Genomic DNA, 14399 nt, shown 5'->3' with positions numbered 1-14399 from the left:
ACCATCCGTGCTTTAGCGCTTTTAATTTTGAAGACCTTCATATTCACAGTTTTTCTATCTATCTCCTGAAAAGAATTTCTTTCCAGTCAAGGAAATAATGTAAGTTTTCTCCTTTCAGACTTATATGGAGCTTATAGATATGTAATAAAGTTTGCATGATGCAAGCAATCAATCGATTGATCATATAATGGAAAAAGTATTTGTCTTTGTTTCATTATGTTCAATTCACATACAAAATTAAAAATACATAACCAAAGTTGCATGTTTCTTTTATAATACCATCCATATAAAATATAACAACTATCAGTCTATCAGATAATTTTAACCCTTACAATCAAGATAAATGACTAAATGATTAAAATATAGGGTTCCTAGCATTCACCAAAGCACCCATTTTTACTCTCTCCCCAGAAGGCTGGCTACTAAATTTTATTGTATTGTATGAACTCAAGACCTGCACACTTGGCCCATGCTGGACCAAGGCGTACAGTGAGCTTCACAGTCAAAGGCTTCCTCCTGAATCCAGCTCATGCACAGTCTTGCTCCAAAGCCAGCATCTTTGCTGACTGCAGCTATGGTGAGGTCAAATAGGGAACTGGGAGGTCTCTCAAGTCAGAATACTCCAAGATTTTCACATCCCGAACAAATAAATCCAAAAGGCGACAGGCAGCACTGTTATTATATACAAATGACAGTGCACCTTCTACAGCAGTATGGGGAAACTGGGCAAAACCCCATTATGGTCAGAGACTATAACAGGTTGTGAATGAACAAAGAAATGTTCTTTTAGTGTGTACTTCACTTTCAGTAGAGCCATGTCGGAAAATAACCAGGAAATAACTGGATTGCTCTAAGTAGAAGTGTCAACAATGTGAAATTGTTATATGATAATCTAAACATGTTTGGGTGTAATAATATTACAAGCATGGCATGCAACCTGAAAAGTAAGGTAGAGTTTGACATTTAATAATGTTATGCAATTGGAATTTCATATTTAGGACTCTGTCTAGCAACTCCTATTGTACATTTAAATGACAAGAGATAAGCTCTTGGCTTCCACAAAGATATAAGCTTATTTTACTAGGAAAAGAAATTAGAAATCAAAATTAGCAGTAATATGACTTCTTAGGGGATAAAGAGATGTGAGGAGTCAGATAAAAGGTCTTAGAGAAAAACTATGCATTCAGTTTTTTTCTGATATTGATTGATTTTTAAGATCTCTTTCTCTCTAAAATGGTTTTGCTCTGAATAAATGATTTTTTAAAAAGAGACTTTATGCTAATAGCAATGGTTGCAGTTATCCTGGAAAGAACAAAAACCCAGGACAGGTGAAACATATCAAATTAATCGCATCTCATACAGAGAGTTGCAACTTTGAGCCTGGTTTGTGAGAACAGGAGATTTTTCCTAGTATTCCATCCCAAGCCAGAAGTCAGCCACAGACCTGAGACCTAAAGAAAGGCATGTATCCACTGTGATAAGGAGAAATGAAAAGGCCTGTTTTTCTGATTACTGTGAGAGGTTCAATATTAAGTTAAATGAGATATTAGAATGATGATGACTTCTGATTTACAAACTTTGTAGGAGTAAGAGGAAGAAGACGTTATTTATCTATGTTTTAGAAATCATTTGATAATGCCTCACAAAAGGTTAGCCACAACATTAATTCAAATCAAATATAGCATGAGAATTAATGTGAGAGTCTAGCTGACTCAAGGATTGCAATCCGAAAATAATAACAGAAAAAATGACCAGAGACAAGGAAGCTAGCTGCTTGGAATCTGGAAGCTAAGAATGACGTCTACACATTTTGTTTCTTTGTCAGTGATTCAGATGAGTGATTTAAGGAAGAGGGGAGTTAAGTAGGATACTACAAGAGAATGCTAACTAAGAAAAATCAGATGAAATGAAGAAAGGGGAAAATGTTAATGAAATATTAAAAATACTTCCTTAAACAAGATCTTCCTGGCTGTGAAAATCTCATACTCCTCATGGTGACAGCATTATTGCCTAATATTTAAAAGTAACTTGTTAGAACAATAGCATAGCACCTCTTCTCTGTGCAATAAGCAAAGTTCACTTGGTAAGAGATACTGCTTTCTGGGAATTGAAAGGAGCGTTGCTTAGTCTCCCCAACCATTTAACTTAAAAAGAAAATAATTAAAACTGCTACACAGCAATTTGCCTGGCACCTCATGTTTTCTCAGCCTTGCTAACAGTCGGTGTTCTGCTGCCCTCCCATGATTTGATATGCAACTGCAGATATGTATTTTTATTGTATGACAGCATTTATAAGGAAAAATATACAAAATACTGAAAGCCAGGTTTCCTCTTGACAACACTATAATGAGTCCAGAATGGTACTATTCTGGTTAATAGAAATGACACCATGAGACATCAAATGAGAATTTTTTTAAACTCAGTTCTGCTAAATATGGCTGCAAGAACTAGACTTCATAATGACTTTGACATTGCAGCGTACATTTTGCAGGCAGACCTTTTTGAAACAAATTTTAACAGAAAGAAATTGAGTCAGGCTTTTGTATATGTTTATTTTTTTAATTGTTTTTCTTATAACTGAAGAAAAATAAAAATTAAGGTTATTTTTCACCATTTATACTGTTCATTTCATATTTGCATTTCTTCTATACCGAACAAAGACAATGGACAAATTAGTGTAATTTGTGTTTGGTTAAGTCTCTTACAATTTCTGTACTGACAGTTTGAAATTCAGTTCCCAGAGTTGCAGAAATTTGTCTGAATGTTGTGGTTCATTCTTGCCATTGAAAAGAACATTCTGAGGATTCATTAATGTTTGTATTATGAAAGAACTAAGTATTATTATTAAAGTGTAATGATGGGGACACTGGCTTCTGAAAGGTGCTTTCTGAGTGACTAGATGGAAATGTTTCTGGTGATGACAACTCCACATACCATTTCTAATTGTCTAGCTGAAAAAGAGAGGCAAACTTTCCTCCAGCCATGCTGATAAATAATTAGCAAGTGAAAGGAAAAGCTGCTCAGGAGTGAACTGAGGAAAAGGAAAACTGGGGATCATCATGGAAATAAAATGTGGCACCAGTGCTGTTAGCCCTGTATGCAGTTAAAATAGTGTTAATATAGTTCAATGAGCAGTATCAACTAGGCCAGACCATGTTTTGTTCAAGTTCAGAAAAAAAACAAAACAAAACAGAAGTCTGAGTCACAAAACTTGCATCCTTTTAATTACAGGTCTACAGAAGCAGAGCAAACTTTTGAGTTTAAATACACTTACACTGGTTTAATTCTTAGCTTTGTACCAGGGTAATCTGTACAATCAACTTGATAAATTAAGTAAATCAGCCTGCGGTTGATTGGCCATGTGCTGCACCAAGGTATCTTGGCACACTCAGGTACAATTGACCTGCCAAGCTGCACTAACTAAATTTGCCAGGATCTTCAGAAATGAAAAGTAAAAAGCTTTATTATATTACTGATATGTAATATGTCAACTGTCAAGCCATTCTAAGCTAACACGTTTCAGTTTGCATTGCAAAGGATTAATAATTAATTTGCATTGCAATGGATTACTAGCATGTTCACAGTCTGCTACTGAGCGTTAGCTGGAGGGCAGTTACTTCCAGCTATTATTTTTTAAAGTTTTTAAATAGGTGCTAGCTTGATCACATACAAATGACTAAAGACAACTGAGTGACAGGTCATCCACTACCCAGGGAATCATATGTAAACCAGTGGAAATTTCCTACTGTCTTGTGAGTATGTCTTATTTCTGTGGCTTATTCTGCTAAACTCAGTGAGACGTTTCTGTAGATAAGGATTGCAGAGAAAGAAATGCACATGGTTTGGCATCTGGTTTTACACTAGAAAATGACTCTCCTAAGTTCACCACAGGGAGAAAGGAGATGAAGCCCCAGAGAGCACAGGAACTTAAGTACAGAAGTTCAACAGAAAAAAAGACCTAAAATATATCAAACATATTAACACAGTAAAGTAAGGATACCCTTTGTCCTATTGCTGTGAGGTAATGGAGTTGTTTTATGCAATATATATGCAACAGCATAAGGCCTCCCCAAAACTGATTTTTTTAATAATGTAGGTTGGAACCTCAGTATCTTAAAACTACAGATAATAATTACTCCCCTCTTTCATCTTCTTGAAGTATTAATTTTCTGATGCTGCTCAACATAAACTTAGGGATCCCAAAAGTACTGGGCCATATCTGCCAAACTCATGTGATGTTTTGGATACGGTAAAGCATCCAGTGGGCCAGCAGACATGTTTATGTACCTAAATCATTCTTCCACTGTGACGAGTTTAGATCTAAAGACACATCACCAAATCCCCCTCCCAGGCTTCAACAATCCCATACAACAACCCCAAATTCCAAAGTTAGCGCATGTTCTAATTAAAGAAACGAATATGGTAGAAATAAGTAATACGCTTCCAATGACCTATTATTTATAAAGTAGTTTCTACCCTGACTACTATATGTCCACATTAACATTTCAGGAAATTTTTCTCTGTCTTCATCAATATTGTGGGTCCTGTGTTGACAGTAATGCTAAGACAGACAGACTGCAAGTAGTGTTTCCATATTACCCCACTGGAACACTGAGGCTATGTCAGTCTGCTGCAGTGGGGTGCTGTGCAGAGATACCTAAGGTATTATTAAAATCTTACAGCAAGTGTTATAATTAGACTAATATATGTACTGCTTCTTAGCTGCCTTAATCAGACCAAGTTGAATGCTTTGCTATACAGCTTCTAGCACAACTTATTGAGAGCTAGCTGGGGTTAACTCTGCACTGAATGATGTCAGATTGATGTAACCAAAATGGCACACTGCTAAAAATGATGGAGAATGCTGGTGACTTGCCTACTTGACAAATTTTAGCACTTTACTCCCACAGGAAGAAGATAAGCTAGTACTAGTGTAATTATAGCACAGTTCTTTAATTAGACTGCAAGCAAGGCCACAGAGGTCGGGATGGGACTAGCTAAAAGTGCAGGAAGCTTGGCTAATACTACCAGAGTTCAAGAGTTCATCTGCAGTTTCTGTTACTGGTAGATCCAGTCATTTTTGTTTCTTGCAACTGAGTTGCATTATCTTGACCTTAAGTGCAGTTTAATTCTAATTCTAGAGGAGTCTAATATTTTACATATATAACACAGAATCCAATTTTGGCTGCCACAGGACTGGATTTCAATGTTGAGATTCCTGTGGGCCACGGAAGTGCAGCTACTGTGACAACCACAGCAGTTGTTGGCTGGTTCTATGGCAGGTCAGTTGAGGACACAGGAAACGTGGGCAGAGTGGCTGTGACACACTGGATGGATGGATGGGTTGGCTTCCCAACAAAGTAAATATCAGTGGAAGAAGATTTGGGGCAGTACCTTTCAACACTGAGCACCAAATAAATGTAATCAACAATGAAATTATGTTTGTGACTGCAAAGAGAATCTTAACCCTCTGGTTTCCATATATTTTGCTCAGAAATCTGCTACCTGCATCATCGGATTTACTGCTAATCTTAATCAGCCTAAGTTGTTATACTTCTCCTTTATGACAAGAAACATTTAGAGAATCTGATTGTTTTTGCCTATGTTTACAGAGCAATAAAGAATTGAAGAGATTATTTTCCTCCAAATGAAATTATATCATAAAAAGAATCCACAGAAAAGTACATATATTCTCATCCTGATGGGTTGTGAATATCTGAAAGCTTCTGAGTATAGATAATGATAATAATAAAACTTACCTTGGCCTTTCTGTCCAGTGAAAAATATCAGGTTATCTTTTAAAGCTGAATGGTGGTTTACCAGCTGAAATTTCAAGCGGAATTCATAGTAGAAGGTGATATTTGGGATTGTAGAGTAAGCTAGGAATGAGGTATAGCCAAAGACATCTGTGCCACTGAAACTAGGCTGGCTAATATTAATAGCTGCATTAAAAATAAAGAAAGTAATTGTTAGGCCAAATGCTTTAACACATACATTTGTAAGTTCTTTTTAACTGTCCATTTGAGAGCTTAAAGACTAACCAATAATACAAATATCTTGATATGTTGTAATATTTTACACACATGCAGATGTAGTCTGCCTTTCCTCTGACTGTAACCACTTCACTTCTCAGCTCCTGTAAATAGGCTTCTTTTACAACAGTATTATTAGCAACTACTGCCATCTCCTGGTCTCTAGATAGTATACATAGAAGTACTCAAAGATTAGATAAAAGAAAACACACAAAGGAATTGTTCTGTTAGAAGAAACGGTATCTCTTACACACATATGAATGAACTTCAGTATAGGGTTGTGTTGTAGAGGTTAAGGAATAATAATTCTTCAGAGGTAGAGAAATAATAAAAAGAATGAATTATGAATAAAAAGAATTAATGAGTAATAAAAAGAATGAATTATATTGCCAGCACTGTTTACTGTAACATTTGAACTGTCCAAATATTCAGAAACCAAATATGCATAAATGTATAATTTATGGTACTGACAAATTATTTAACCTTTTTTTTAATAATCATTGAGACTCAATTTAATAAAAACTTCCTTTATGTTGAGCACTGACCAAGCAAAGCATATAGGTTTCTAAAACAGCTTTTCCAACTACATACTCCTGCTTCCCCTAAAATTGTGAAGGCGGTAAGTGAACAGTTCATTCAAACACCTACTGCTTTTGTGACACAGAAGTTCATGTTGAGAGATACTGTGGGATTAAAAAGCAAATAAAAATGCAAATAAAATCAAGTTTATACACATATCTGCACTGGTAAACAGTTACTAGTGCTAAGCACCACACAGCCCAAAGACTGCCTGCTGGAGCAAAGTAGCCAGGCTGCTGTCAATTCCTGTAGTTAATTTTCAGAGCAGAGATAACATAACATTCACATTGACAATATGGTTTAGTGAAAACCAGGATACAGAGGAAGAAAAGCTGAGTAAAGCTTAATCCGGGAAGGCTGGGTATGGGGCTGGATTTAAGACTCTTGAGTACTTTCCTTCCACTGAACTGAGCACCAAATATGGCTGGATCAAGCTTTACTACCACAGGAAGCAGGAGGGACTGGGGAGGAAGGAAAACATCGCTGCAGCATGCAAATAACAGATTGGACAATGCTAATAAAGAACTATAATTTTCCCCAAGTAAACTTATGTTTACCGAAGTACCTTTAAACACCTGGCCTTAGATACTTACAGATTGGGAAAAAGAATCAACTGTAATTTTGCAACTGATATCACCACCTCTAGTTTGGGGAATGTTTCTAAATTTGCAACCTGGGAAATTTGCTATATTGCCCCTGAAGTGGCAGACATTGCCTTAGTATCTGGACTCGATGAAAGGTGCAGATGTACACTCTGACAAACCTTTTATAGCAAGGACTGGGAATCTGCAGCAAGACAGAGTGTACCAGCCCATTTATTAGGCAGCATTTCACTCATGTAGCACATTATGCCTTGTTCTGAGATCTTAAATGGCAGCCAGGAAATTTCCATATGAAATGGTTGTTTTGTCCTAATTAACAAGAAACTGGCAAACAGTTTGTTCTTCTCAACCTAGTCGGATTGAATATAACCTCAAGTCTCAGACCTTTATGATTCATGTGAATTGGAAAGAGAAACACAACTCTCCCATTTTTAGATTTGGTGTTGGCTGCAGTCCATTAGGATTCCCTCAGATTACCTCAAAATGTCTGAATTAGGCTCATGTTCTGCATTTTCTGCCTCTCAGGAAGCTATGACAGGCAGCACCTTTAAAAGTATTATTATTTTTTATTTAATATAACACATAAATATTTAAATATATTAAATATATTAATAATTAAAAGAGAACAAGATCTTAAAATGAAGGAGGCTTTTATGTATGTTTTCTTTTCCCGATTCACTTTACCTGGGAAAGGTGAATTCTATCAGGTACCTCCAGAGAGCCTAATAATTTGGTTCTCTGACAGAGCCTATTACTGACCAGCTATTTTTTTAATGGTTTGCTGTCTTGAGGTCTCTAATTCCCAGCTGGAAAAGTTCTATTACTTTTTTTTCCCAGGATGAAATATGCCATTGTCTCAGCTGTTTCCTTGGAGTTTTCTAACTGGGGAGCTATTTTCCTGCCAATCTGTTTGCTCCTTTCCACCCTCCCTATAAAGATAGATTTGAACATTCGCAGAGGCATGCCTGACAAAGCAACCTACAACAGTAGGACCTGGTCAGAGGGAGGAAGCTACTCCCACTGACAGGTCCTACATAGAAAATTGTTGTGTATTGGTATTCTTTGATTACTGCGTATCAGTTTCAATTTCATCGCAGTTTTGGCATGTCCTAGAACAAAAGGTTCAAAGGTTTTGAAGTTGAATTCTTACTTACAACCAAAAACATATCTCTTTAGTCATGTGAGCAAGGATAGTTATGGCCAATAAGCTGAGTTCAGCAAATTCTGGGCCCTCAATAAGCTCCAAGACTCACCTATTTTTGAGAGCAGCCTAAACAAATGGCCTATTTCCTTGATCTTTAACATAGATACGCCCTGAATGTTTGTCTATGTGAAGGGAAGGGAACTCTACCTTCACTCCCCAAAATGATAAACATACTGGTTTAGACTTAATTTTACAAACCTTGCAATTTACCTATACTTTACCAGAACCGAGTACAAGATGTGCACTTTACTATCAAAATCTCCACAAGGGGAAAGTTTACACACAATCACACCTTATGCTCAGTCACACAAAATTCTGGTATCTAATAATTGTTTGCAATATTGCAATACAATACATTTTATTTAACACTATCATTTAATAAATGTTAGCTATATTCTTCATTTCACAGTATTACTTATTTATTTTTATTTTATTCTATATTAATTTACTATAGGAAACAGACATATCTAGGGCCTAAGCCTCCCACTTGTTAGAAGCACTCTGCAAGTGTATACCTTGGATGGGAGTCATCTGACCATATGAGGGTATTTGTCATGTAGATGTCTACATAAGAGCTGACAACCCTAGGTTCCACTTCAAGTCAGTGGAAAAAATAAGCTCCTTTAGGGCATAGTTACTTTCACCTAAAACACATACCTTATACAAGCCAGGTGAATAGTGTTCTGAAATGCTTATTTGACCCTAATGGATGCCAAAGCAGCCTTGGTTGGATTATAGACATTACAGACAGCTGAAGTTAGGTGGGATGAAGCCTACCTTCTCTATATTCTGCAACTACTTCACTAGCTGCATATTCTTTCTCTGTCTCTGGTTTCCATTGCCATAAAAATTGAATGTTTTAGAAATTCTGAAAACAGTCTCTGTGAAGTAAATACTTTTTTCTGGTTTTAAAGAATGGAAACTTTAGGGCACTCAGAAGCTAAATGATTTGCCCAAAGTTACACACAAAGTCTGAAGTGGATTGCAGAACTGACTATAGATCTCTAAACTCCAGGCTAGAGCACAATAACTGTACAATAACTGAGATTTTCATTTTTTATTCATGGGTGTCTGAGCACAACAAAACCTTTCAAAACATCTGACAAGAAGCATTTTTCATTAATAATTTCCATTCTTGACTCCTTGAGTGTTTCCTCTCAGCCCTTTACGGTCTTTTCTTCCAGTTCTAACTGTGCTTTTTGCTGGGGCCATGAAGTACATTCAATAACACACCAGCATATTTATGCTAGGCATTATGTATTGTGTTGGTTCATTTCACAGTTCTCTCCACAGTGTTGAAGCATTGTTTCTCACACCTAGTAAAAGTCGGAAACAGTATCTAATTAATTTCCCTATCCTTAGAAGCTAGGTACACACAGTAAGTGTTTGTAAATAGTGGCAGTCTCTGGAGGGAAAGATATATGTACAAATGTTAACTAATCCTGAGTCAAAAGCTTACATTTCTGGCTAATTCAACATATCTAGCTTGGCAGGTGATATTTATTCCATAATTTATCTGTTTCTGAACTGTAGCTTATAGCTTTTATACCACATCTTTTAGCATTCTAAGCATTATTTATCAGCAGATCTTTATTCAAACATATCAAAAAGTTAAAGGTTATCAGTAAATGTATGTCAATATGAAAAATTCAGTTTTTGAGACATTTTTCATGCAAATGACCCTCATTAGTTTGATTTTAATATAGACTGCTTTGCCATACTTTTATATACTTTTAATTTAAAAATGCAAAATTTTTTAATTAAAAATACCATGATTGATAAAATCACATCAAGAAGTCAACTCCAAACTTTTCCTTCTAGTCTCCTTCTTCTCATTATAAAGGAATGGAGCTAAGACTGAGATCAAAACTATATAAACCTACAACCCTCTTTTCCTTGAAAAACAGTCCTTCAGAATTTTATACAATATTTAAAGCTGATGGAAAGCACAGGGCATAGCTGATCGCATTGGGCTCCACAGTTACTTTCCATTTCCTGCCTAGACACCATGCAAGTCAGATTTCCACACTCTTCCTCTTTCAGTGTATGATCTGGAGATGTAAAACAGACACAGAGAGGTGTCCCAATGGCTCTGATTATGAACCATGTGAAAACACATTCTGAATTAACACTGTGCCTGAATGACACACAGGTCTGACAGAGTACATGAAGCCTTTTATAAACTTTGTCCTTAGTCTTACTTGTCCTGCGTCTCTCTCTTGCTCCATTTATCATTGTCCTCTTCTGCATTCCCAGTACTAAATAGGTAATAAGGTATGAAATGTCCCATTGCCTCACAAACAAATAATGACAAATTATCCCATTACATTAATAGATTAATATGGTTGGCTACCTACTTCTCTATCATAATGTATATGCAACCAGAGGTGAGTATAAAAGTGGGAGGCAAAAAAAAGGCAAGCATGGTTTGAAAAAAGATTCTAACAAAAAGGAGACAATAAAGTGACAAAGAAGAAAGAGAATAATGCTTTCATTACCTTTGAATTTTCTGTTATGAGTTAAAATAAATGCTCCTTTCAGCACTCACTGTCAATACATCCTGGACCACACCTTTACAATTCTTTGCAAAAAACAAGACAGATGAAGGGAATAAAAAGAGGTGAAGACTTCTGACTACATAATTGCAATCAGATAGCCACTTCTTTATATTATAATTGACTAACTGTGAACAGTTATCAGCTCAGTGCTTTGGTCCAGGATGGGCAGCCTTATACACTATGGAATGAGTATTAATCATTTCTCCTAAATAACAGCTCACATATTTGCAAAGGCAGTATTGAAAAGGGAATGGACATTAGTGCCAAGCATTGTATTTTCCAGTCTTCCAAGCTGTACAAAAGTCTCCAGAAAAGTGTCCTGTGTCATGAAATTCTGCAGCCACTGCTTGTCTTACTGGTTTGCAGCACAGCTCTTAATAAACCAAAACTTGCTATTGAACACAGAAATACTGATGAACAGACTGCAAAACCCTTTTCCTAGCTGAGTTTAGACATTTTTTTCTTAAAGCACCTAGTCTATTCCTGTTACTCAATTTTAAATACTAACATGCATGCAGACCTCTGGTGCAAGGTTCTGGTAGGAACTTCTCTCTGTGCACTGAACTACATTACAAGGTATTAGATGGGGGACTGCTGGCTGATAGGTTGAGGGAGTAGAACTTTCTGATACAATTCCCCTGTCCTTTGTGCCCTGGAAAGAAGCTGTAGGAAAGCAAAGACCCGGGGACCAACAGTGGAAATTAGACAGAAGCTCTGCTGCACAGATAAATAATACATGTAGCGTAACTTGGGAAAGCAAGCAAAGATGAGAGAGCTGAGCAGGCATTTAGCTTCCAAGTTCTGTGGATGTAAAAGCTGTTCTCCTTCACAGGCAATCCACTTTCCCCACCAGAAGCTCTGGGAAGTGCCATAAGGAAAAGGTAAGGTGTGCTCGAACTGCCAAGGTGTGCACTACTAGCTGCCAGTCAAGGGTTCCAGAAAGACATCACAGCACTGATCTAACCCCACCATCTATATTGCTCTTTCCATTCTCTCCTAGCCAGAAGGCTGTGGGAAGCCTTCACTGAAAGAAAGAAAACATTTTTTGTTAATTGGGAGTGGGGATAGAAACACTGCAGGTGACTATTCTAGGTTAGTATCTTCCAACACTAGTCATGAATCAAGGCCTTAAAAATGTTATTAACACAAAATTGTTTAATTTCCCCCTCCCCCCAGTAAATATTTAGGTATCCCTTTTATTTGTCTTGTAGCATCAGTAGTTATGGAGTCCATGGGCCCTCTTAACTTAGTTTATTTCTGTAATCATGAGGACTAGTAACTTTCACTTCTAAGTTGAAGCTAAGATTCAACATAATAAAAGTGATTCCACTGCTCAAAGATGGAAATATTAAATGGAGTAAGTGGCAATACAGAAGTGACATGATGTGTGTGTGCATGCGTGTGTGTGTTTGTGCTTGTGAGTACGCGTATGTATCTGTTTTATGTAAGTTTTATGACAGTCCTCATTTTGGAGGGAAGAGCAGGCAGAAGCTAGGACACTAAGGCCTGGCTAAAAGCGAATGACCCAGAAAATAAACTATCATCTGAATAGGAATAAGAGCAACCCCTGATCAGCAATTCCCAAACTCTCTTATCACTGACCAGAAGCTTTGTGATTATGCAGTTTTCTACCTAAGCAAATTGTCCTTGGGCATCTACTGTCACCAAACTGCTCCATTTAGTTTGCAGACCCAAACAGCTCTGAAGGTGACATTGTATGACAAACATAGCTGCACAGAAGCGATTTGCTTGCCAGCTGATTTTCATTCCACAGAGTTTGGAGCAAGTGACTACTCCCACTTGAGCACTTTGAAATGAATTTAATACATGGGGGAATACATCCTACAGAAAATGTACTGGACCCTTTAGATTGGCAAACATTATCATATAATGTTGCTCAAAAATGTGTCTTAATAAACATATTTACAAACACTTGTGAATACACAGTGTGGATGGCACTATTTGGTGCATGTTCGTCAAATAAAAGGTCACACTTAGCAATCTAGTTTATGTTGTCATATATGCACCTTCACATAGTAAAGCTAAAATAAACACTGAAGCCGAGTCTAAGACATTGCAATTTACACAGTTACTCATCTTAACAATACCTGTTCCTTTTCAAATCCTTCTCCTTCTTTCAAATTTACCTTAGTGCTTACAAACTGCTTGCTCTTGATTCCAGGCTTCACAAAATGCTACTCATTATGACCCACAGCTTCCCAGAAGGGCCCAGTTTCTAGTGTCATATGCAATAAAAACCAACAAGAGTTTAGACCTCCAGGTGTTCACATCATTCCTGGTGAATGAACCGTTTGTGATTCAGTTCAGCATTTATGAAGTCATCAGAACTCAGCAGTAGAATGATGCCCTTATATTTACTCTTGCTTTATATTTATATTTCACATAAATCAGACTCCCTTAAGCTTAGATATTCCAAACATACTGGCCTTATATTTTACAGAGCATATCAGTTTCCTTCGCCAAGAAGGAAATGCCCCTAGTTTGTAATTAGATGAAACTGTTAAAAAAAGAAATAAAGGGAAAAAAGCTGGTTACAGAGATGATATCAATTGAACGGCTCTTTTTTTTGAGGTACCAGAACAGTGTCCTGAACTCTGCTTATTTTGATGAGATACAGCAATAGTTTTTTTAGTAGTTTAAGCTCATTAAAAATATTTGTCATTTATTTCATGTTAACCTTAGTGATTTTGCTACATTTATATTCAAACAATTATAATGAAAATTCCATTTTGAAAGAGTTAAAGTATACTGATATGGACATATCTTTAATTGTTTGAGCTCAAGCTTTCTCTTTGGATGGGAGGAAGCATCACAAATTTTCACTTAGATCTTACGAAATCATAAATCTTTCCAGATGACAGGCAATTCTAGTGTTAACCTAACCCTCACCTGTTTCCATAGTGAGTGGATACAGCTTCCTGACAAACTTTTAAAGGGAGAAAAATCAAATATATAGGAAGTATTTTAAAGAGCATCCTACAGAAAAAAAATGTTCATAGCACTGTTGGATAACGTATATTCATTTGGTCTGAAATGGTGCTATTTGTAAGCACTTTCATTCACTGCTGTGAGCCTAAATACTGGAGGAGAGGGATGCAGGCACTTTCATTTACAGCCCACAAGAAACAGAAGCAACTTTTTTCTAACTTAAATGTGAAAGGAGACTTATCAGACTAGGGCTTGGATCTTGGCTGCTTTTATACAACACTCCTGAAAGGCCAGAGCTCAATAACTGGACTCAGTTTAAATGAACTAGATCCCTTTATGTACAATGAAAAAGAAAAAAAAAAGTCACTTCTGGGACTGAGTCCAGCTGCCCGTGTAGACACAGTCTCCGTTCCAAATGGTTACACAGTGATGACGTATATTGCTAAATAATGTGTGTTTCCTCTTTTATTAAGTG

The 14399-nt window shown here is 36.7% G+C and overlaps 1 protein-coding gene across 1 annotated transcript in view; it reads right to left on the bottom strand.

Moving 5' to 3' along the window:
• Positions 1–14399, bottom strand: part of EYS (eyes shut homolog) — a 956188-nt gene that overhangs the window by 48400 nt on the left and 893389 nt on the right. The window contains exon 42 of the mRNA XM_067294141.1: positions 5760–5942. Within this exon, the coding sequence (XP_067150242.1) occupies positions 5760–5942 (183 nt within the window). The remainder of the gene's footprint in view (positions 1–5759; positions 5943–14399) is intronic.

The sequence above is a fragment of the Apteryx mantelli genome, chromosome 3, assembly GCF_036417845.1.
Source record: "Apteryx mantelli isolate bAptMan1 chromosome 3, bAptMan1.hap1, whole genome shotgun sequence".
NCBI lineage: Eukaryota > Metazoa > Chordata > Aves > Apterygiformes > Apterygidae > Apteryx > Apteryx mantelli.
The sequence above is the reverse complement of the archived record's forward strand: the minus strand, read 5'-3'. Positions and strand labels throughout refer to the sequence as shown.